Source organism: Ylistrum balloti, unplaced genomic scaffold, assembly GCF_031769215.1.
Source record: "Ylistrum balloti isolate Yb309-2 unplaced genomic scaffold, AGI_CSIRO_Ybal_v1 Utg370536, whole genome shotgun sequence".
In the NCBI taxonomy this organism is placed as follows: Eukaryota; Metazoa; Mollusca; class Bivalvia; order Pectinida; family Pectinidae; genus Ylistrum; species Ylistrum balloti.
In genome coordinates this window covers 113,278-138,534 of record NW_026782341.1, presented here as the reverse complement: position 1 = coordinate 138,534, position 25,257 = coordinate 113,278, and the positions used below count along the sequence as shown (strand labels likewise).

At 31.9% G+C, this 25,257-nt stretch overlaps 1 protein-coding gene across 1 annotated transcript in view; it reads left to right on the top strand.

The window, feature by feature from the left end:
- LOC132555986 (dynein axonemal heavy chain 1-like) overlaps positions 1-25,257 on the top strand; it is a gene marked incomplete at its 5' end in the record, with an annotated part of 79,134 nt that overhangs the window by 12,205 nt on the left and 41,672 nt on the right. The window contains 28 exons of the mRNA XM_060220373.1: positions 1,810-2,008; positions 2,453-2,565; positions 2,956-3,096; positions 3,284-3,496; positions 3,957-4,121; positions 4,415-4,642; positions 5,081-5,260; positions 5,952-6,253; positions 6,553-6,669; positions 7,022-7,112; positions 7,589-7,686; positions 9,050-9,155; positions 13,581-13,694; positions 14,045-14,194; positions 14,527-14,613; positions 14,946-15,052; positions 15,304-15,383; positions 16,077-16,168; positions 16,413-16,567; positions 16,954-17,131; positions 17,591-17,785; positions 18,070-18,189; positions 19,318-19,335; positions 21,604-21,762; positions 22,166-22,285; positions 23,565-23,705; positions 24,034-24,194; positions 24,888-25,045. Of these exons, the coding sequence (XP_060076356.1) occupies positions 1,810-2,008; positions 2,453-2,565; positions 2,956-3,096; positions 3,284-3,496; positions 3,957-4,121; positions 4,415-4,642; positions 5,081-5,260; positions 5,952-6,253; positions 6,553-6,669; positions 7,022-7,112; positions 7,589-7,686; positions 9,050-9,155; positions 13,581-13,694; positions 14,045-14,194; positions 14,527-14,613; positions 14,946-15,052; positions 15,304-15,383; positions 16,077-16,168; positions 16,413-16,567; positions 16,954-17,131; positions 17,591-17,785; positions 18,070-18,189; positions 19,318-19,335; positions 21,604-21,762; positions 22,166-22,285; positions 23,565-23,705; positions 24,034-24,194; positions 24,888-25,045 (3,988 nt within the window). The remainder of the gene's footprint in view (positions 1-1,809; positions 2,009-2,452; positions 2,566-2,955; positions 3,097-3,283; positions 3,497-3,956; positions 4,122-4,414; positions 4,643-5,080; positions 5,261-5,951; positions 6,254-6,552; positions 6,670-7,021; positions 7,113-7,588; positions 7,687-9,049; positions 9,156-13,580; positions 13,695-14,044; positions 14,195-14,526; positions 14,614-14,945; positions 15,053-15,303; positions 15,384-16,076; positions 16,169-16,412; positions 16,568-16,953; positions 17,132-17,590; positions 17,786-18,069; positions 18,190-19,317; positions 19,336-21,603; positions 21,763-22,165; positions 22,286-23,564; positions 23,706-24,033; positions 24,195-24,887; positions 25,046-25,257) is intronic.

The window sequence follows — 25,257 nt, the reverse complement described above, 5'->3', positions numbered from 1 at the left end:
CATACCATAATATGACAAAAGTAGTCCCCACTATGACAGAGAAAAAACCCCATCAGAACAGTAGTCAAAGGGGAGATAATTTAGTTAGTTTACAGATATTTCATATTCCAGGAAAGGATTGTCAGTAATTAGAATCTTTTTTGTTGTTTTGAGGTGAATCTAATTTTAACACTTGAATTTTAGTTGTTTCTGTTCAATTGATCATTGTTACTTTTGGATGTTCAATCCATTTTACACCAATAAATTGATTTTATTTAATGAAAAAGTATGTTTTCAATTTACATCACACAATTAAAAAAACAAGAAAAAAAGAAAGAAAAAAATGTGTTTCAAGAGCAAATTTAATATTTACTGACTATATTGAATTTGCAAGAAAAGTAATTTATACAAGAGTACAATTTTTCCTTAATTTGTATGGCTAAAAAAAAATCTAGAGAATTTTACACTGGTACGTTTCCTCAAGGTACATGTATATAATTTGATTGGTGTATTGTTATGATTTTAAATTGATGTATGAGAAAGCCTGATTTTAATTTGATAACATCCATTTAGTAATATACCATTAATTCAATGCAGAAATAAGCCTGCCTATTAAAATGCATGGGTTGTATTTCTTAAAGGGAGATAACTTTACAAGTTCCAATTTTCGATACTAATTGACATAGGTATTCATTAAGATCATTTTCAGACTCAGAATATTTAACACCATTGAGGCATTGCCTTATGAGCTTAACAAGCTAGTGATTGTGAACTTGATGTTTTGCTTAGTAGATTGAGATCATTTTTAATTTTTATTTGCTGGTGTTTTTAGCTATTCCAAATTTTTCTTTGCTACTTTAGTAATTTTTTAGTTTCTAGATACAAAGTTGGTATGGTCACAGCAACTAAATGGCGAAGAGAGTGAAAAAACTATTTAGAATAAATTGATCAATATGTTTAACTAAAATGATTTGTGGAACACTTTTTAATTAACTAAAATAAATGAATTTGGTGAAGTCAAACAATCTGGTGGATACTTTTGAAAAATGTTGTTGACATGCTAATCACAGAGGATGTTGTTTCTTTTGAAATTTGGTTAAAATTTTCATGTTTTTGAAAGATGCCTTAAGTGAAAAGGATGATTTTTTTCATTGTAATCTCATAACTTTCTTTGTTAATTCTATTTTGCGATATCTTTTTAAGTTATGTTATTTCATTCATCCTGAAAAATAATGAAAATTAGATCCCCACAAAAATTGAAAATTTAACAGTACCTGAAATCTTAATATGTTTAATTTCAGTAATTCAAATATCAAGACTCATCTCTTTATAAATGACTGTAGGTATATTGAAGATCTGAATGAAGCCCCTCCCCATCTTAACCTGAATCTGAAAAAGATAAAAATATTTGAACAAATTTCAAGATAATGTTGATGATCTTGGTGCATCCTATATTGTGATATAGGCTACAAATACAAACAGATGTCTGTTTCAATGAAAAGCTTCAACAACAGTTTTAAAGTAATTAGCCCATGGGATTTAGACATAAAAATTTGCTTCAAAGTAAGAGATCAACTTACATTGTATTTCAGGACGAGGAAAAAGTATTTGTTTTCATTTTTACCTAACAAAATTATAGAGATGGGTTAATTACCAGGCATGGGCTTATTCCCAGATAAACACAGGGGTTAATTGTTTTTTAAATGACCATACCAGCTTTTACAATATGCATGTGCTGCAAATTTTAGCTATAACTTCTAACAGTGGTCATGTGATCTTAGTTGCCGTGTCAACCTTTAGCCAGACAGTGTGTGCCCTTGTTATTTATAGTATGATAAGCTGGCACAACTTGTCAAGGATTTCGAGCCGTTCAGAAACCTGTGGCTCACCGTCTCTGACTGGCAACGCTGGCAGGAAAGCTGGATGCACGACCCACTGACGTCAATCAATGCTGAGGACGTAGAAAAGAACGTGAACGAGGCGTACAAGACCATGCACAAGTCTGTCAGGATATTTAACGAGATGCCGAGTAAGGCCGATCAATTTTTCACCTTAATAACGGTTTTCATTTAGATTTTGAATTGATATTATTTTATCAAAGAATTGAGGTTTATAAAGAAAAATATGTCGTAAAAGTTCTGGAACTTTTGTTGATAAATAGAGGTGGCAACTGTATACTTCTAAGTTTCAATAAAAAGTTCTGGAATTGCATTAGAATTTGGTGTTGAAGTCAAGGATGAAAGCATAGCAAAATAATCTAATTTAAAGCAATTTTTTTAGGAATCCTTCAGAAAAAAATCTCAAAGTCAGGAGTTGAGGGTATTTTGGGGATGTTGTTACCTCATTTTCTAGAAAAACAGAAAAATAAAAAAATGTGAACTGGGTTTGGGAAAAAATGATTGAAATGATTTTTTATTAGAAAATATCTCATAGAGCAATACATGTCGATGATTTGTGAGGCTGTTTTGGACAGGTGTACAGAATGTGGCGTCAGAGATCAAAGGCAATGTGGAGGACTTCAAGCCATACATCCCACTCATCCAGGGCCTCCGAAACCCTGGCATGAGGAATAGACATTGGGAACAGGTAAACTATATATATACCCCATATGCCAGAAAATTCATTTGATCATATTTGTCAATTTTTATCAAACTAGGTAAAATATGGAGACTATTTATAAAATGATTGGTCTTTTTTTTAATGAAGGTGATCAAAATATCACACATCAATTTTCTAACTGGTTGTTAATTTTGATTCTATTCGTATTTACCAACCACAGGAAATTGGATCACAGTATTGTGAAATTATACGTAATAAGAAGAATATGATAGAAACATGAACATGGTAGAGTTTTGTCACTCTTTTGGATATTTTTTTGGAATATATAAAGGTTGGTTACTTACATTTAAGGACCCCACCCCCACCCCCACCCCTCTATTGAAAGTTGAGCTTACTGTAACCTGTATTTTTTTACAGCTGTCTGGAGATCTGGGATTCCCTATCAGACCAAAGGCTAATTTGACATTCAGTAAGTGTATCGAGATGAACCTCCAAGACCACATCGCCACCATCACAAAGGTGGCTGAGGTCGCAGGAAAGGAGTACTCCATTGAACAGGTAAGCTTGATTTTCATCATCAATATAATATAAAACTTTGAAAGTGTTATGTGTAAAACAAAAGAAAAATAATGTAAAGGGAGCAATTTCAAACTTCTTCTTGGGAAATTAATTTTGGCTGCAAACTTAACATTCAAAAGTGCAACAAGAAAGACAGATTAAAAAAAAAAAATTGTCTTTTTTTTAGGCTTTAGACAAGATGGAGAAGGAATGGGATCCTGTCAACTTTGAGATTTTGTCGTACAAAGAAACAGGTACCTACATCATCCGAGCATCTGAGGATACGTCACAGCTGTTGGACGATCACATCGTCATGACACAGAGCATGTCCTTCTCACCATACAAAAAGCCGTTTGAGGATCGCATCAGTAACTGGGAAAATAAACTCAAGACTACCCAGGTGTGGAATCTACCATAGCCACAGATCTCTATATCAATCTCTCACAGATCTCTATATCAATCTCCCACAGATCTCTATATCAATCTCTCACAGATCTCTATAGCAATCTCTCACAGATCTCTCACAGATCTCTATATTTTCAATTCTTTATGTATTATATTTTTATCCTTCAGTAAGACAAAGAGTGAGATTTCTACTTAAATTAAAAAAGATGAGAACGGGCTTTTTACCAGACATGGGCTTATTATTAATGAATATTACAAAGATAATTACTTTTGATATTTGGTTAGGGGTTTCTGCCTTTGCAACTGCATCTTGTAATAAAATTTTCTATTCACAAATCGTCATTGTTCCACAAGAACAAGGTTTTAATTTACATATTTAAATATGTATCTTATACATATTTATGATCCAGTTTTCGGGACATTAATCACACACATTTTAATGATCTGACTTTCAGGATGTCCTTGATGAATGGCTAGTTTGTCAGAGGTCATGGTTGTACCTGGAGCCTATCTTCAGTTCAGAAGACATTAACAGACAGCTGCCAGTGGAGAGCAAGCGTTACCAGACCATGGAAAGGATCTGGAGGAAGCTGATGAAGAATGCCAAGGAGAACCCACAGGTACGTCAGGACTAATGAAATTATTTCATTGACGGTCAGGAATTCAATCAAATGTTTGGTTAGCTTGAAATCCTCAGGTGCAGCTGGACTTGGTTGAATACTTGTCAGAGAATTTAATGAAACACATTGTAAAGTCCTGACATTATTTGTGCAGTTCTAATCTGATAGGACTGAGAAAATCAGGTTTGCTTTTTTTTAAAATCTTTTTTATGTTTTTAATACTGAAGATCAAGTGAAAAAATTGGCTATTTTCTTGTGTGGTACTTTCATTACAATGATGGTCTTGCTTGTAGGTTATCTCCCTTTGCCCTGACAACCGTCTGCTGGACAATCTGAGGGAATGTAACAAGCTCTTGGAACAAGTCCAGAAAGGTCTCAGTGAATACCTGGAGACTAAGAGGAATGCCTTCCCACGATTCTACTTCCTGTCTGACGACGAGCTTCTGGAGATCCTCTCTCAGACAAAAGATCCGAAAGCTGTACAGCCCCATCTTAGAAAGTGCTTTGAAAATGTTGCCAAGGTAGGTAACAACCCATGATGTGAAAGAATACAAAGGGAAATTAAAAAGAAGATTCAGTTTTGCATAAATCTAATTTTAATTTTTGCGTATCTCTTCTGTTGTAAACCCTGATATCAGTGTAAAACCTCTGACAAAATGTCCAGGAGTGGGCTTATTCAGGGCAATGAAATAAAATTGGTTGATAATTCTGTTTTTTTAAACTATTATATTTATGGATGGGCTTATTACCATTTCTAGGCTTATTGCTAGGTAAAGATAATACTTTTGCAGAGATTTAAGATTTTCTTGACAGCTTTACTATTTTTAATGCAGTAAAGGCAGTCATTGACATAAATTTGTTAGTCTTTTTATATTTGCAATTACAGGGAAAAATTTTTTCCTCTATGAATAGGAATTTCTGAGCAGTAACCTTATCGAATAACTTATTAACAATTACAGCTCAAATTTGAGGACGATTTGAAGATCACTAAGATGTTCTCCGGTGAGGGTGAGAGTGTGGACTTCAAGGAGACTCTCTACCCCACAGGAAACGTTGAGGATTGGATGTTAGAGATCGAACGATGCATGAGAGAAAGTCTTCGACTTATCATCAAGGAATCACTGATAGATTACAAAGTTGTAAGTAATTAAAATGAAAGCTCTCTTAAAAATTGCCTGTGTATGTTGAACGTCTGTCCATAGGACCTTGTCAATAAATAGTGTTTGATCTAGAAGACCATTTATTTTTTATGACCAGTTGTGTTGTTAGCCTTTTGAAGCAAATTGAAAAGATTTAACTTAATGTTTTGCTGGGAAAACTATTTCAGGTAAAAAATATTACATGCATTTACTTCATAAATCATATTGGTCATTTGTAGTGTGATGGAAAAATATTGTAAAATCATTCTTTTTTGTGGGGTATTTATTTTCATTGAATTTGTTGGTACTCTAAAATCCAAAAATTTATATGTCCACTAAATACTTAACTGATCAAACCTGGTTTGGATTGTAGTGTCAAAGAAAATGCATATTTTTGGAAAACCATGAAATTTGAGTCCCACAAAAATATATGATTTTACAGTATGTTGTCAATAAAAAAAATTTGGGCATCACTTGAGATTGAGTGAATTTGAGGTTGACATAAATATGCAAAAAAAGTAGAAAAATAAAATCATGAGGATTTACAAGATCTAGAAATAAATGACAACATGTTTGCAAAAATAGCCACAAGCAAAGATATTTCTGATTAACAAGTCGACTTTCAATCTAGTCTCAAATCCTCTTGTGGAATATGGAATAGATTCAGTGAAGTTGAATTTTTTTTCTACAGACTCCAAGAACAGAATGGGTACTTAAATGGCCTGGTCAAGTGGTCATTGCTGGCTGTCAGACCTACTGGACACAGGAAGTCACTGAAGCCTTGGAGCAGAATAAGGTGAAGGAAACGTATGAGCACCTGTTGAAACAGTTGGATGACTTGAGACTTCTTGTGAGAACTGATCTGTCTAAGATCGGACGTTTGACTCTCTCTGCCCTCATTGTCATAGAGGTGCACGCTCGTGATGTTGTGTTTAGGATTGTACAAGAAGAAGTCAACAATGCCAACGCCTTCGAATGGATCAGTCAGATTAGGTGAGCTTCACAAAATTTATTTTGGTGTTCAGTGATCTGTTGTTTTCCACTGTAGTAAACCTTGTGGTCTGTTATGTGTTATTTTAGAAAATATAGTTTCTTCAACTATTATGAAGCAGGTACATTTCTTTTATTTTTTTAGGATGCCATATTTATCTGAAAAAGAGATAAGATCTTACAGATATTTCTGCAAAACTTTTATCCAATATATCTGTCTCTGTCAGCTTAATATTGATATTTTTTGTTTAAAACAAATTGTTGTGCTATGCATGTTTCTCAATAATGTCAATTTTCCTCAGGTACTACTGGCTGGAAGATGAGAACCTATACATACGAGCCGTGAATGCCCAGTTCCCCTACGGCTACGAGTACCTAGGAAATACCTTCCGTCTGGTCATCACTCCCCTGACTGATAGGTACTGTAAACACCTCTGATAGTTATTGGTCCATCTTGTCACACCTGAAAAATTCCCACCTGTCTTGGGATCAAAACTGCAAACTGAAAATTAACTTGGTTATGTTATCATGTCAATTCTATCTTATTTGTTCTTAAATATGTTACTTCAGCGTCCTGTATTGTAATGAACACATCACATTATTTTAATGAAAATCAAATTTGGAAACAAAATTTTATGCCGGAGATTGTCAAATTAACTGAGAAACTGGAAACTTTTGTTAATATTGTATATCATCTTCTTGCCCATATGTAAGACAAGCATATTGCTCAATATGTTATCAAGAATAAACAAATTTCATTTTGTTAAACAGGTGTTATCTCACCCTGACTGGAGCTCTCCATCTGAAGTTTGGTGGAGCACCTGCTGGACCTGCAGGAACTGGAAAAACAGAGACGACAAAGGTTTGTAGTGCGTCAATCAACACAGAAGTGAATTGATAAACAATGTTATGTCTGCCTTACATTTATTTAACCGCTCTTGTGGGAAAATTCAATGTCAATTTATCAAAATACTTGTCTGCTGAAATCATTTAGAAATTAGTTTAAGCTATTTGAAGAAAAATAATAATATTTAAATGCTGTTCTGACTTTTTAAGATGTCTGTTACTACCATGGTGCTTCAGATTTTTTTTGGATGTAACAGTGTCACTTCCCTCGGTTCATATGTAGCTAATATTCAGTAACAAAATATCACAACTTTTTTTCTTGTAATTACCTGAAAAGTCCCCAAAAACAAATTTCATGTAAAAAATTGAAATTCAAACATTAGAAATTTATCAAGAGATTTTTTAAATTACTGATAAATGGGATCATAATTTTGAGATTTGAACTTGACTGTTGTGTAATAACATATGTTATTTTTGTTATCGATTCTATAGGATCTGGCTAAAGCTATGGCTGTCCAGTGTGTTGTGTTCAACTGTTCTGACCAGTTGGATTTCATGGCTATGGGCAAGTTCTTCAAAGGATTAGCAAGGTATGTAAATGTCATATTTATTTTTATATCATAGACCAAATAATCAAAATTAATCCTGTTATTTATTGTTTCCAGAACATTATTTCTTTCCTGTGGAAAATAAAAAAAAAAAAAAAATGTACAGAATTGATTTTTACCTAATAATTATATTATTGGAGAATTTTAATTTTCAGATATCACCTGTTACTTAGCTTGTCATGATTGTTGATTTAATTTTCATGTCCAAAGTTAATTTGTGTTTTAGTTAAGATTTTGTTTGTGTAATTCCCATGCTAAGTAACTCGATGTCTTCATTTTAACAAATCTGTTGTAGTATTAGTTTTATCATATCCATATCTTGAACACTGTGTAAATATCATTAAGGTGATTTCATTTGGGGAGTAGAAAACAAATTCTAACAATTAATAAAAAAAAAAGTAATATTTTTTATATGTACTGTAAAATGATGTATTTTTGTGGGGCTCAATTTTGGTGGTTTTTCTAAAAATCACTATTTTTGCAAACACTTGATTTCACAGATAAATGCAGCCAAATAAATTTACTTCTGCTAATTTTAATGGTTCATGGATACATGTCTTCAAATTAAGACTACTAAAAATAAACCTCCCACAAAAATTAATCATTTTATGTTATATAAGTAACTGATAATATATATTTTTTTCACCTGATTTTTTTTTAATCAATGATCATGGATAATTAAGTTAATTGAAACACAACATGAAATCATTTCAAAATTCAAAGATTTAAGAAATTTGAATCATGATTTACTGTTGATGTGTGTGGTGAGTTAGCAGTGTATGTTTTGTGCATCTAATGAATTAACCTGGCCAACTCTTATTATCCCTACATGGCTTAACCTGGCCAACTCTTATTATCCCTACATGGCTTGTTTATGTTGAAATGAACATGACCAAGAACAAATTTTATTGACAAACATCACTACAAAACAAAAGACCTGCTTGTCATTATCATATTCAAAATTCCCAGTCTTCAATCAAAGTTTAAATTTTCATAAGAATTCTGAATCTATATTCACAATTTTCTGTCTTGAATTGAAATTAAGATTTTTTAAAAGAATTTAAAATTTCCATGTGAAAATTCTTCATCATGTTTGACTTGTTTTCAATACACTGGTGTTATTGAAAACTATTGGTAATGCCCTTCCCTTCCCTTGTCTGTTAAATCTTGAAAGTTCTGTTGGGGGTTTTATATAAGTATTTTTTTTTTAATTGCTGATAAATTCATTAAGAAAAAATTATTTTCAGATTAAATAATTCAAATAAAAAAAAATCAATTGAAAATAAACAGTGAATGAATAATAGATTCTATTTCATGTGGGTGTTGGTTAAAAATTGATTTTCAGTGCTGGAGCTTGGGCGTGTTTCGACGAATTCAACCGTATAGATATTGAAGTGTTGTCAGTGGTGGCACAACAAATCACTACTATACAAAAGGCCCAGCAACAGAGGGTGAGCCGTGACCTCACACAGGGCTAGATATCTAAACTGTCTTCATAACAGTCTTCTACAGTGCTGCACAACTTTTTCTGGGCTGATCATGTTACAACTTTGTCAAGTTTTGTCTCAGTTCTGCCAGTCAAAATTACACATTTTTCGTCTTTGAAATATGATATTCTGCACAAATAAATATATGGCTTTAATATTATATATTGGTACATGTATTTCAATGTGAATTTTCATCTTCTTTCATTTTTTGCCATGAAAAGTTGTGTAGTTTTTTTTTTCCCCAATAGATAGAACTCTACGTATTTACAGCTCTACAGGCTGCTTTGATTTAACTTATATCATTAGTGTTGATCAGAATTCCAAAATTGCTCAGAAATTGTTCAAAAAATAAAAAGAACTTTCGAGAATTTTGAAGAAATTTTACTTTAATTTTTAGAATTTTATAAAAATCTTATTTCTGAAAATTTTGGATAAAAATGAGCATGATGACTACACAATGGTATTTGTTATCAATGCAAGGATAGCTATACTTATCCTAAATTGTACAATAACAGAGATAGAAGACCATTATGTAACGACTAACCTGAAGACTTATTGACAAGGTATAATTAAAAAAAGATAAAAACATCACTTTTTCTCTTTGTAATGAATGTTTATTATTCTGAATTTCTCCTGCTAAAAGATGTAAAGGAAAATGAATATTAAAAGAAAAGAATTTGACTGTAGATTTTAAAAAAAAAAATAATGGTCTTCTATTTTTGTCCGAAAAGTTCTTAAAATATGAACAACTGCAAACATACTGGAAGTGTAATAATGCTTTTAAAAAGTCTCTTATTTGATGTTTGGTGTTAATTGATAAGACATATAGCAAAGTTCAATTCCAGTTAAATTTCATGATACGAAGGATTTATTTTTATAAATATGAAGGAATTTTATGATGAACACGGATAATAATCTATGATTATAAAAAGGAAATGTATGTTTGTAGTTTGGACTGATCATCACTTGTTTCAGCATGTTGACTTCATCTGGATCCTTATCTCCATCACTCAATCTTCCATCCCATAACTCATCCAACTGAAATAACTCTATAACAGATATATATGCTACCAAGAAATAGTTCTTTAGAAAAATATTTTACTACCAAGAAATAGCTCTTTAGAAAAATATTTTACTACCAAGAAATAGTGCTGTAGACCAGATATATTTCTGCCTTTAGAAATAGTTCTGTAGAAAAGTATCTTGCAATGAAGAAATAGTGCTGTAGACCAGATATCTTGCTGCAATAAATATGAAGAAAATAGTTCTGTAGAACAAGAAATACCTACCTGTACCTGGCTACCAGGAAATAGTTCTGTAGATCAAATTGAAATGAAGTCCAATAATTTCTTACACAAATTGACAGGTGTAAGATTTGAATATGGTGTTTGAATAGATCGAAATGAGAATAGGTAAACCATTTTTTTTCAAAATACAGTATATTTTAGTGGTTTCTGAGATATATATCTTTTATACTATTTCACCTACAGGGAGTTTAAGAAAATGGCGTACAGATATAGTGTTAATTAAGATGATGAATGATTGCTTTTATCTTAAGTATGTTCATTAACATAATGTATGTTTTGGCCTTGGGTCACTGAAAAATAACTGGAAAAAAAAAACAACTTTTTTTTAAAAGTGTAATTTTTGTCCCATGCACATTTCATTGATGTGTATTTTTCTAAGTTAAAGTATTGCATGCTTACAATGTGAAAAATTGTTTTAAATATTGTTACATGAGAATTTTTCTTCTTTTTTTTTCTCTTATTTTATTTTTTATTTTTCATTTCTGGAACACTTCATCTCACAATATTTTGAAATGGTGTTTTTATGCATGGTCTGTTTTTAAAATTTTCATTATTATATAAGATAATGATTATCATAATTCTAATGGAAGAATTTATCATATTTAAATTTCAAATGTATTTAAAAATCATTCAATTAAATTGTTATATTTAAATTGATATTTACGATTTATTTTGATAAATCTTCAAAAGTATAAACCGAAAATTCCACAGATCATGTTTACACCAGGCATAACATGTTTTATCTTAACAAAAAAAAGTTTAAAAAATACTTCTTAAATTTCATTTCATTTATGTACAGAACTTAAAATAGTAATTTACAGCACTGTATAGAATTCTGGCTCTTATTTTCTAATGTATATTGTGTATCAGACATAGCAAAGGGCACATAACTTTTGTCTGACAGTTTCCAGAGTACTAAATATTTTTGGGATTTAATCAGAAAATGCCCTTTTATTATGTGTGATAAACAATCAGATTTCATTTCTTTTTAGGAAGCATGGACTTGAAAGTTTTTTTATTTCATAAAAATCTTGATGCTAGAAGTTTCTATTCATTAAAGTGTTAAACAAAATTATTTAAAAAAAAAAATTCAAAATTAATTTATTGGTGAGCAGTATTTTGAAATAATATCAAGAAAAATTTGCATTAGTAGGTGAAAGAATAGATATTAGCATAACAGCTTCAATTGATGTTTGATAAATTAATTTTCAAGTCCAGATAATTTCACAGAGTAGTCTGTATCTTTGGAGCGTCGCTAGCTGATAATATAGTATAGTTGTTGTATAACTTGTCTTCTTTCTATATCTTCCTCCATCTTTCTCCACCTTGCGATTGAAGTGCTGGCGCATGGGCATGTTTTGATGAGTTCAACAGAATAAACATTGAAGTATTGTCCGTTGTGGCCATGCAGATTGTTACAATACAAAAAGCTTTGGAGGCTAATGTAGGTACATTTTGTAGATGTCAATTTCTAAGAAATTTCATGATATCATTTAAGGAATTTGGGTTTAATTTTTTTTTATTGTTTTATTTTTTTCATATATTTTTTTACACTTCATTAATATTTCAAATTCTCATCCCTTGATGTTTTGGTTTTTTTGTCATTTTTATGTGTACGCCTTTTATGTGAAAATTCATTTCAAGCAAAATTAACTGTCATTTTCTTTGAATTTTTCATCATAACGATCATTTATGAAAACATCGACACTGAAAATTACACCACGAGGGCATTGACTGAAGTTTGTGGCTATGAAATATCAGATAGACTGTAGGATCCACTCTTTATCTTTATGACAATTTGAAACTATAAAGAATAGAATGTACTATAAAGTTTTAAAATTTTTTTGCTATTTTAGCCTTAGTTTTGCTGCAAAAATATTTTTTTCTTTTTTTTTTTTTTCACAGAATTCATGAAACGCACTGTATTCTGTATTCTATATGTATAGTATTCTATTTCAATTTTAATTACAATTCTATTTCTTATCTTTACATAGAGTATTCTAATGGATTCATAGTCATTCTATATCTAGAAATATATTACTTCATTTGAATTGTGGCTATCATATACTATTGTATATACTAGATGCATATTTTTTTTATTTAAATCTTAATTAATCTGTAAGCTAGATGTGTAGTATTCTATTTGAATATAAGTCATTCTATAAACTAGATAAAAGTATTCTATTTGAATATTAGTTCTTCTGTATGCTATATCTAATAATTATTGAATCATAAGTATTCTCTATGCTAGATTTAAAATATTTAAAATGAACATTTTAACCTGACAGCTGCAAAATTGGAATCATAAGTCAGCACAGTAGATTTAATGTGACGACATTGACAGATAAGAGGCAAAAAGCCCTGCATTATTAGCGGCTTATCTTACACATTTGACTGCCCTGATCCATACCATAGTTTCATATAAAAACTAACATTCTCTCCTATCACCCCTGTATTGATTGTTTGTCCATATCCAATCCTCCAAACCTCATTAATATTCACGAAATACCATCTTTTATATATCAAGTGCATTATGGGAAAATGGAAAATTACCATAGTTTTAATGGAACATCTTTAACCCCTTATTTATTCATGGTTCCTTTAACCTTTCCAAGAACACATTTTAATGGTCAATTAACTAATCTGTCATTTACTGAATCATTAAGGTTTAATGATGCCTCAATGATTGCTTAGCTTTTATAGGCTGTTCTGTCATATTTTTTCTCCAGAACACTTCTTCAGTTGTGAAAAAGAACAACTGTGTTGTGTTCAGATTCAGACCTACATTTAATAACTCAAACTAGTTATAACTGAATCTTGCTATTTGTATTGTTATGTGAAGATCAAATATTGCAAAAAGTTAAGTTTTAGTGTTTCTAGAGTTTTGATATTTTGCATTTATAATTTTATATAAGAATTCATTTATATCATATGAGTAATAAATTGTATAAATATGTAATATTGTTAAATGTTGAATATCATTATGAAAATCTTTTAATTTTTTGTCAATGAAAACTTTGATTTTATCTATGACAAATATTACCTAATTTCCTTTATTAACATAAAATGTTTTGGCTATCAGGTTGATAGATTCATCTTTGAGGGAGTAGAGCTCACCCTCAAACCTTCCTGCTCTGTTTTCATCACAATGAACCCAGGATATGCTGGGAGAACTGAGCTCCCTGACAACCTCAAGGTAAGCTTTAAGAAAGCTCCCTGACAAACTCAACCTAAGCTTCATATAAGCTCTCCTAGAACTGTAAGGTAAGGTTTTGTCAAGCTGCATGATAAACTACAGGTAAGCTTTAGGTGATCTCCCCTTTAACCTCATTTTAAGTGTAATTGAGCTCACTGACAAAATCAAGGTAAACTTTAAGTGAGCTCCGGTTTGTCCCAGTTGAAGTTGAATCGTTTCTCAAACTATGTTTTTCATCAGTAGGCATTTAACACGTTGCACAGATCACACATAAATTTCCTTATGGTTTACTATATATAGATGTCTATTATTGTTCTTTGTTGAAGCGTATCTCACTATATAATTGACAGGCATTGTTCCGTCCCGTGGCTATGATGGTACCTGATTACGCCCTGATTGCCGAGATCAGTCTTTTCTCGTTTGGTTTCTCAGACGCCAGAGTCCTCTCCAAGAAGATTGTATCCACATTCAAACTGTCCTCTGAGCAGCTCAGTTCACAGGTTTGTGTTCCATGTTCGAGACATCAAAGGAAATAATAACTAGCTATCATAAAAAGTTCTAAAATTTGAGTAAAAATTGATAATACATGTACTTATCTGACAATTAGCTTATGTCTTGAAATAAGCCAAAACATATCAATTGCTGTTTGAAAGAATAACCAACGAGTGCTGTTTAATTGTCCTATAATAAGCCAACCCGCTGTGTGAGAGATACGCCTGGGCTTATTGCAAAATCAATTCAATATTTTTTTTGTTTTATCACTTATTTGATTTTGTATGCATCCATGGAATAAGTGAAAAATTAGTTGCTAAGGATATTGGTTTGTCTCCAGGATCACTACGACTTTGGTATGCGAGCTGTCAAATCTGTGATTTCTGCGGCTGGTAACCTGAAGCGACAGTACGGTGATATGGATGAGGTTAGTCAGTGGATAAAACAAATCTGTTGATCTCTTTCCTTTTTCTGAAAATATTCAAAAGTTTGCAGATTGACCTTGCCAATTTTCTGAGACTACAAAGTTTAAAAAAAATATGTTATGTTCAATCTGTATGGAAAAGAACATATTTCAACTTCTGTTGCAATATAAAAATACAAATGAAAAATTGTGTAAATCAATTTTTCACTCTCACCAATTTTGATGAAGTCATACACTTCACTTCACACTTAAAAAATGGCTGCAATTCTCAGAAGATAACAAAATAGCCACACCAGTAAGCTAGCATGTTGTTGACCTGTCTTTGACCTTTCCAGGAACTTATTGCCCTGAGAGCTATCCGTGATGTCAATGTTCCCAAGTTCTTGGTGGAAGATTTGAAACTCTTCAACGGTATCGTCTCTGATCTGTTCCCCAATATCAAGTAAGTCTTTCAGCCATATCTTCTGTACTGTGTATTTTACAGAAAAGTTTACTATTGTTTGGTGGTTTGGGATATAACTGTTCAAAAACACAAAATGTTCTACATGTTATCAGAAATTTTAATTCTTGTATGCTACTTTGGGCTGTTATGTATGACAAAAAAAAATAGTTTTAAGTAGAGGAAGAGTTCAAAATTTAATTTGTGTGAGAAGTCCTTTCATAGATTAAAAATATAATTTTTTTCTCATCCAGGGAACAGCCAATCGACTATGGCTCTATGGATACTTCACTGAGGAAAACATGTACAAAGAATGGACTCAAGGATGTGGAAGGTGAGATTAACGATAGATTAAAATTGCTACTTTTTGAAGAAGAGTTCTGATATCTCCTGCTTACACATTTATATAAGGCAGAAATTATGCAAAAGAAGAGCATTAAATTAATTTTTTCATGGTTTGAATTTTTGTTGTTTTACCAAAACCTCGCAAACATAACTTGAAACAATGTAAAATATTCTAATTCCCTGAAAAAGACTTTTCTTTTCTTCATAAAAAATCAATAAGCATTTTAACAGAAAACAAGCCTTTCAAGGTTGTTAACAACAAAAAAATATGATGGGACTTTTCAATGTGGAAGGTGAGATTTACGATAGATTAAAATTGCTACTTTTTGAAGAAGAGTTCTGATATCTCCTGCTTACACATTTATATAAGGCAGAAATTATGCAAAAGAAGAGCATTAAATTAATTTTTTCATGGTTTGAATTTTTGTTGTTTTACCAAAACCTCGCAAACATAACTTGAAACAATGTAAAATATTCTAATTCCCTGAAAAAGACTTTTCTTTTCTTCATAAAAAATCAATAAGCATTTTAACAGAAAACAAGCCTTTCAATGTTGTTAACAACAAAAAAATATGATGGGACTTTTCACCTTAGATTTTATATATTTGAATAATTAGAGGAACAATCTACTTTAAATATGATTTATATGGACTATGAATGACACAAAGATGGTTTTTTGCAGGTTTTATTCATAAATGTATCCAGCTTTTTGAGACAACAGTTGTACGTCACGGTCTCATGTTGGTCGGTCCCACAGGATCTGGAAAGACCAAGGTATGGACAGGATTAAAATATCTAAAATGGTAACATTCATGACATGTATCAAATATTCAAGATTTATAATCCCAAATTTTATCATGTACTCCCATTTTATCAGAACACTTTACATGAGTATGTGTCTTTGGGCTCTGAGGTCAAGGCCACCATCACTATTTATAGAAAATCATCAGCTAACTTGCATGATTTCTGCGGCATTCATTTTATTTCTTTATTAGACAATGATATATTTTTTTGCCAGTGTTATGATGTCCTGAAGCAGGCATGCTCAGCCCTCCAGGGGGAGGAGTCACCAGCAGGATTCCCATTCCAGGTCGTCACAACGTTTGTCCTCAATCCCAAATCCATCACTATGGGACAGCTGTACGGAGAGTTTGACCTCATGACCCACGAATGGTATGCACTATTATTAATAGCAAATTGACCTCATGACCCTAATTTCGAAATTTTTAGGAAAAGAAAATTGTCACAGTAGGATTGCATTGTATCACTTTTACGTAGGGTAGCCTTACCATAATTGGATATCATCAATTTCGATACCCATTTCTCGGGCCATTCATGATTAGGTTTATGACAGTAACTGATTTGGTGTTATAGTATGTTGAAAAATTATCAGTTCCCTCTTTGTGATGCAGACAGTTATCTCAGCTCTATGATATATTTAAAGTTTATAATGAGGCTTTGCTGAGTGCCAGACTTTAAAAATCTTACCCTTAGGCTGCAATAACTCTGTCCAAATAATTTCTATTAGTCTTTACAACTATGTGTATAATTTGATCCAGGACGGACGGTATATTGTCCTCGCTGATCCGTGGGGGAGCTTCAGCCACTGACAACAAGAAGAGATGGTATGTGTTTGACGGACCTGTGGATGCAGTGTGGATCGAGAACATGAACACCGTACTGGACGACAATAAGAAACTTTGTCTCAGCAGTGGTGAAATCATCAAACTTAGTGAGGTATAAAAAAAATAGACAAAATGATGAAGATTTCATGCTTTGTATGAAATAATGATCCTGTATCATTGAAAAAATAAACACAAAAAATTCTAGAACTTGAAATAATGTTTAATTATAATACTTAATGCCATTAAACTGTTAATAAATAAAGAAAAATGTGAAATTTCATGTTTTCCTGTATTTGTGTTTTCAGATAGCTCATCAGTTGCATATGACTTGATACATTACACAGTTATTAGTATTGTGCCATTAGCAAGTAAATAATTTAAACTAGTTATTGCAAATGTTTTCATGGGTCAAAAATGACTTGTGTACACAAGTTCTTAATTTTCAGGAAACATGTTTCATTATTTTTTTAGAGTTACCTCCCCTTAAGTTGTTAAAACAGAAATTTTAATGGAGTTCAAAATGAAGAACATTGATTTCCTGTATGATTGAACAACTATAAATACATTTCAGGACATGACCATGATGTTTGAAGTCCAGGACTTGGCAGTTGCCTCCCCTGCCACTGTGAGCCGATGTGGTATGGTATACCTTGAGCCTAGTTACATCGGACTGAAGCCATTTGTTGAGTGCTGGCTGAGACAGCTGCCGGATGCTATTTACCCACACAAAGAGAAGCTAGAGGAGCTGTTTGAAACTTACATGGAGGTAAATTATCAAACAGACATTTCTACAAAGATTTCAAAGTTTTCGTTTTCATTGTGTTTTTTGTTAATAATTGATCATAATACTCAGAATATTATATATTTTACTGTACAAAGCCAGTTTACTTATACTAGATATATCCAGATCTTGAATTTCGTCAGACTCTCTGCAAATGAGTCTGTATGCATTGGATTAATTAATCATAGTGAGACGTTGGGCACCAGGGCTTATCACAGGATAAATATTATATATTGGATTTTAACCCTACCGATTTTCCATTCACACAGCCCGCCATAAAGTTTGTGAGGAAAAACGTCAAGGAAGCTATCCCCACAGTCGACTGCAATTTGGTGTTTAGCTTGTTGAAAATGATTGAATGTTTCTTCACACCGTTTGTACCTCAGGAGGTAAGAAAGTCTCATCATGCTTGTGTTGTTCTTCCTAATGTGTCTTATATAAGTAGATATCTCATTTGTTTGTTGTGGTTGTTTTCGGTTTCTTCTGTTTCTCTTCCCGATACCCCTCCTAAATATATCTACCGTTTAGCCCCTTATTTAGATCTTTTAGATCGTGAAAATTTTCACCCACAAAAATTACCAGCTCTACGGTACTTACTGTAACATTATATTTGCATTTGATTAATATACTCCATCAAAGTTTATGGTTTCTATAAATCATTAAATACACGTAAATATGAAAGATCGCAATTGTTTATTAACTCAAAGTGTGCAAATATATTGTAGTGTCCTTATGAATTTGAATTTTATAACAGTATTTTATGTCAATGTTTTACACTAGTACAGCTTTCTTTTGCTTTTTTGTTTGCTGTGTTTTTGATTACCTAACAGTAATTTTACGCCCCATGATAATTCATATATCCCATTTTAAAGTAATTTGTTTATTTATTTATTTATTTTTGTTCTTGTTTGTTTTATAGGAGATGGTAGATTGTGAAATCATTACTTTTCTCATGTGTTAGTTTATTGTTTAAATTGTGTATTTTTTTGTTATTGATTTTATGGATTAAGACACAAAGTAATATTAATTCAGTCACATGATCTTTTTAATGGGAAACTCTCGAGTGAAACAATTTAAATTCATTAATTTGTTAATACCAAGTATTTTGATCTGTTTGTGTGAATACCCTTATATCAAAATATATTTTGTTTAGAGATTATTGTTTGACATGTCTGCCTCGCCTTGATTTTTGTTAGAGATTAATGTGTGACATGTCTGCCTCGTCTAGATTTTGTTTAGAGATTATTGTTTGACATGTCTGCCCCTCATTGATTTTGTTTAGAGATTACTGTGTGACATGTCTACCACTCATTGATTTTGTTTAGAGATTATTGTGACATATCTGACTGCGTTGGTTTTGTTTAAAGATTATTGTGTGACATGTCTGCCCCTCCATGACTTTGTTTAGAGATTACTGTGTGACATGTCTGCCCCTCGTTGAATTTGTTTAGAGACTATTGTGTGACTTGCCCGCTGTAACATAATAGTAACACTGTTTGATCACCCTCTAACCACAGCCGAGTCGGCGTCGAGTGGTAAGCTGCATGCTCGGGTATACAATTGGTGGCGACACATAGCATGACTAGTATAGCACTCAATAGCGAAGGACACCCAAAACTCCTCAAGGCACTCCTACAACAAAATTACTTGTTATAAAATTTTCGAAATCAAAAATAATTTTTTAAAGACATATCGTACAATTTTAGGACACAGTTTTGAAAATATGCTGATTTAAATGACAATAAAATTGAGTTAAAAATTTATATTTACTCAACTTTACAGTCTAACAAATTTTTTTTTAATTTAAAACTTCTGTAAATGGTATGGCTCAAAGCTCTATGCTTTTAGCTTGACTATTGGGGAAGTTCTATTCTATGATAAAGGGAATACTGTACATGTAAATATAAATATGCTGTTAATATCTGAAACATATTACATTTTGTTGTGTGTAAGTGCCTGAAAGGATCAATGATTAATGCATCAGAAATGAAAAATTTTTTGGAGACCAGTATATGTATATCAATTTTCAACTTTAATATGTTCATAAGTTTTGATTGTTAAAGAAATAGCATCTAACTTACTGTAAAATCATATGTTTTTGTGGGGCTCAAATTATAAGGTATATTACTGTTGGCACTTGGATAGACCTTGCTCACAAAATCAGCTATTTTTACCATAATCAATGTCAACATTTAATTTTGTATAATTTTGTGTACATTTAAATTCATGGATTTAGAGTGACCACAAATTAACGGAAAATAAATTTCCCAAAAAATTTAATGATTTACAGTATTGCATTTACAAAATATATTTAATTTAGGAATTCAAAAATGTACATTTCTGATGTAAAGTGGCCTGGGATGATATAATTATGTACATTGTATTAATGAATGATCATTTATTTTCAGAAACATTTGCTTTCTCATTCATAATTTTACAGCTAGTAATATTTGCTGTATAAATTTCCGCCACCAGCTTTAATAAAATGACATGCTGAAACACCTGCTGCACTTCCACATTTTCCTTTGCAGGACTAATACTTTTCATTGGTATGATTGAGAAATTTCTGTGTCACAAACAAAAGGCCATGCAGTCTGTATTTTTATTCATCAAATGAGTCCTTCTTATTAAATATAATATTTTGGTGTTCATGATGGCTACTGTGTCTTCAGGTTGTCGGGAGATGTGTTTTGGGGCTACACGTAGGGAGGGAATGGAGTATTCAAGATGGTTGCCATGTCTTCTGATTGGCTGAAATTCATTGAGGCTTTACAACAAATTTTATTTTTCCAACTGTCAAATGAATATACCTCATTTCTATCACTTCTGAAGTGCTGTAACTTTCTAAAAGTTGAAAATCAAATTTGCCTTATCCATGTAAGGTTTTCCACAACAAACTTAATTTTGTTATGTCAGTTAACACATGTCTTGCAAAATTGATCCAGTCTAAAATATTTAGATGTATACCGCACAGAACCTTCAAATAAATAGCACTTTACAACATGGGTGTCAGGCTAGATAACTAGACTTAACTGGTTTCAGTGGTTCAGTAGGATAGACTAGAAAAAAAACAGTTGGTACAGTGTATTTACTAACCATTTAGTGTTTATACTTAGAATTGTAAGCTAGCTTTTAATTATTTGATCACAAGTATTTTTAGACATTATTTATCTGTCACAACGGTTGAATTAACTTTAAATTCGTAATGTTGTATTATCACATAGTTCACGCATATATATATATATCTTCAATTTTGAACTTGAGGAATGCATGGATTCAATTTAATTTTTGTCTAATTTTATCAAATCTTCAGTAGCTATTCAGCTAGTTTTACTATGAATACATATTTCATTTTTTCATCTTGAAATCTGTGTCACAATTCAGTTATCAGGACGAGAAATGTTATGTTGTGTTATCTAGTAAATCATTGCTTTTGAACCATAATTAATTAAATTATGGATTGCCTGTTCAAGAAAATAATGACATTTAAATTTATTTGTCTTGAAAACTGATATATTTCATTATCTCCATCATCTCATGGTCGTGGTGATAAAGAAGATATGTTTTCCGAAAAAAGAAAAAAAAAGGGAAAAAAGACAATTTTTTTGTTATTGCTTTTAATGAATTTAATCTATTGTGTTTAGAATTTACTGTTAAATGCTTCAGATATCACTAATTACATAACAGATAAAATATTTAGGAATAATAATTTTTAACACTAAGTATCAACATCACTCTAACCAATATAGTTATGATTTGAAAATTGACCTGATCTCATTGAAACTAATTTTACCTTATTTCAGGGTGACCCAGCAATTCCTCAGGAGAGTCTTGACCGTCTTGGAGAGCTCATTGAGCCTTGGTTCTTCTTCAGTATCGTGTGGTCAGTTGGCTGTACTGGTGACAATGACAGCTGGCTCAAATTCTCTCAGTGGCTCCACGAAACCATGGCCAAGAACGAGGTGCGCTTATTATATCAAACGTACATTTATTATTTTATATGCCTGTTATGTCGGGGGATTAATTTTCGAAAGGCAGATGCTTTGACGTTTTAATAATTCTGCTATGCATTTATGCTTTGAGAGCACAAAGAACAGATTTAGTTTTAGGGTTTATAAGAAACAAATATCATTCACTAAATTGAATTCTATTCTTTAAGTTTTAAGTGTATGTTTTGTTGGTTGACATGAATAAAACCATCATTCTTCAGTTCAAGTTAGTAATAGCAAAGATGCAGTTTTTGATGTTTTTCTGCGTCTCTTTATAGAATTGGTGAAAATGAAAAACGAGAAAAAAGAGGTTTAATACCTATATTTGGTTCAATATTTTACAATGAAATACTATACAACAAATGACCTTTTACAGACCAAGATGGTTTTCCCGTCAGAGGGACTTGTGTACGACTATTTCCTGGATGACGGAGGCTTAAGCAACAACCAAAAAAGTGATGATCCTGATGACGAAGAAAATGAAAAGAAAGTGGAGGTCAGTCATTATTACTGTCATTTACATCAGAAACTGACCTTACTGACTGTCATGGACACGCTTTCCTCTAAGTCCTGATCATTCAAAGCTTCGTTAGAATCAAGCCATTGTCACGGGAAAATAAAACATTTATGAATCTAGTTTATCTCTATATATATCAGTAAATATAAAATTCTATGAATACATTTGGTTTCTTTTACTTATATGGAACTCAAACCAAACTGTTGAGCTTCTCGGGCCTTTAACAAATGTGGGCTTTTTGCAGCTTCAGGACTTACTTCTGGGTCTTATGTTTTGGGGACGTGAAAGAGTTTATTTGCCAGTTGGTGCCAGAATAGAAAATATCTTAATTTGTGTTCTGTCCGGCCTTTTTCTTCCATCTTTACCATAATTCAGACATTTCCAATTAACATGTTTGTATTTTCAGAATAATCCGCTAGGAAGGGTAAAGTTCATCAGTTCATACAGAAAATGATTTCTGTATAAGTTACTGTTCAGACTTATTGGAATATTTTTAACAATGTTTTTTAATAAGTATTTATATTTTCAGTTTTAGTGACTGTAATTTTTCAGTCATAAATTAAAAAAAATTTGACTGGATTTTTCTACAAGAACAAAAGAAAAGAAAACATTCAATGTATTTTGATTGTTGGATTTATTTGAAAGTTTGAAGGTCAACATTCTGAATTCTATCTGCTGTAATTGTCCTCATTAATGACAAAATTTTGATAAGATTTTGAGGTAATAATAAAGGCATTTTTTATGTTTTATTTTATTTCAAAGAAACTACATTTTGCAGTTCAAATATTGATATTTAGCAAAATATGGAAAAAAATTTAGAAGGGGGACAATAACAGTGTCACATTCTACAGTTGTGAATTCTAAATTCAGCATTAATTTAATTTGCTTTTTCTTTAAATTTTTTTGTTACGTTTTTGATTTTTGCTTATTTGCTGTTAAAGAAATTTTATTTCAGATCAAGATAATGTACATTTCCCATTGGTGGGTCTATGTCTGATAAATATAAATTCCTAATATTGAATTTGGATCACAGTCATGTCTTCAGCAAAAATTAAAAAAAAAAAAAAAAAATGAATCACAGATTGTGAACTGGAAACTTGACAATTGGTATATTTTCAAAAATGGAAAAGTGCAAAAACTGTTAGCTGTATTTAAAAGTGTCTCAAGATTGCAGGGCAGATAGGAAAAAAGACTATTAGGTTGTTCACAGGACACTGTAATATTCCAATTTATACAATATGATACTTGTTTAAACCAGGTGACCTGGAGGAACTGGTTGTATGGCCTTGGAGAATTTACAGTTGCACCAGACACCAAGTTTGCTGATATCATTGTACCAACTATCGATACCATCAGGAGTGCCGCTATCCTTGAGAAGCTTCTATTAAACAGAAAAACGGTATAGAGTTACCTCCCTTTATCCATGTTACTGAACTGTTTCTGTTTTTGCAAGACACTTCAAGTATGAAATGGAAATGAAAAAGAAAAAAATTGTGGAAGAAAAAATTCATATTACACATTCTTCTCTATATATAGTAATCATGTCTTTCTGCACACATATATTTTTTCCTCATGTAAACAAAATTTCTGGTATTTTAATTGATTGATATTCCCATAGTTTTGAATAGAAATTTTCATACAGTATAAAGAAAAAAGATCAGAAAGTTATATATTGCATTGTTACTGATAATAAATGTATTTATCTCTGCTGTCTTGACCGTCCACAGGTGTTGTGTGTAGGTCCAACTGGTACAGGTAAAACCTTGACCATCTCAGACAAGCTGACCACAAAAATGCCCAAAGAGTATGTTCCAGAGTTCATGGTGTTTTCAGCCAAGACCAGTGCAAACCAAACTCAAGATCTGATTGATGGCAAACTTGATAAGAGGTTAGACTTTCTGTGTTTAAAATCAATATTTGTACTGACCATTTTATGGTCTGTTTCTGGTGTCTGTCCACCATGTCCTGTTATGTCTTGTCCTGAATCAATCTTGAGAACCGCTCAACAGATTTTTTTACTTACTTACCCTATAGTATCAAATCATCAAGTTCTACTCCTAATCATATCAAGAAGATCATTGGTCAAGGTTGAAGGGTCAAAGGTCACATTGACAATTTCAGCAAAGTCATCAAACAATGACACTTGTATACCTTGGAGTGTGGGGCATTCATGTGTTACAGACATTTTCTAACTTTAAATAAAGTTTTTCTGTTTAGCCTGATATTTATCAGAATCAACCAATATTATGCAGACATTCTCTTTCAATATTGGTCAGTCTTAAGTAATGTAGAACACAAAATGTTTGTAAGTTCTTTCTATCTTGGTTTAAGTCTAAATACTTTCCTGGATAACACATAAACGTACACAAAGTTCTTTCATATGAAATTTTATTTGTTACATTTTATTTTCGTGATTAATCTACAACTGCGAAAACAAGGAGTGTTTCTATACAATGAACATTTCATGTTATCATAGAATTATCATAAACATATAATGTATTTAGGAATCTTACTAGATATGTGCATAAGTGATTTATTTTTTATAATAATGTGAAATGGTTGTTATTTTGATTAATTTTAGACGTAAGGGAGTATTTGGACCTCCGCTAGGAAAGTACTTCATCTTCTTCATTGACGATCTCAACATGCCTGCACTGGAGAAGTTTGGTGCCCAGCCCCCGATAGAACTGATTCGTCAGTGGCTCGACTTCAATGGCTGGTACGACAGGAAAGCCATTGGTAAGCCAAGGATGTTCTAATGGTTCACTATTGGTGAAATCAAATTGACTTGATATTCATTGTGATTGGTTCTGTATTATGTGACTAGAGTTGGGACATTTAGAGTATTGATTGCTGGAGTAATCATACTGTCGTGTAACAAGATATTATTCAACCTGAAACTGACTTGACCAAGGAAACGAACAAATTATGGAACTTCCGCCTAAAGATTA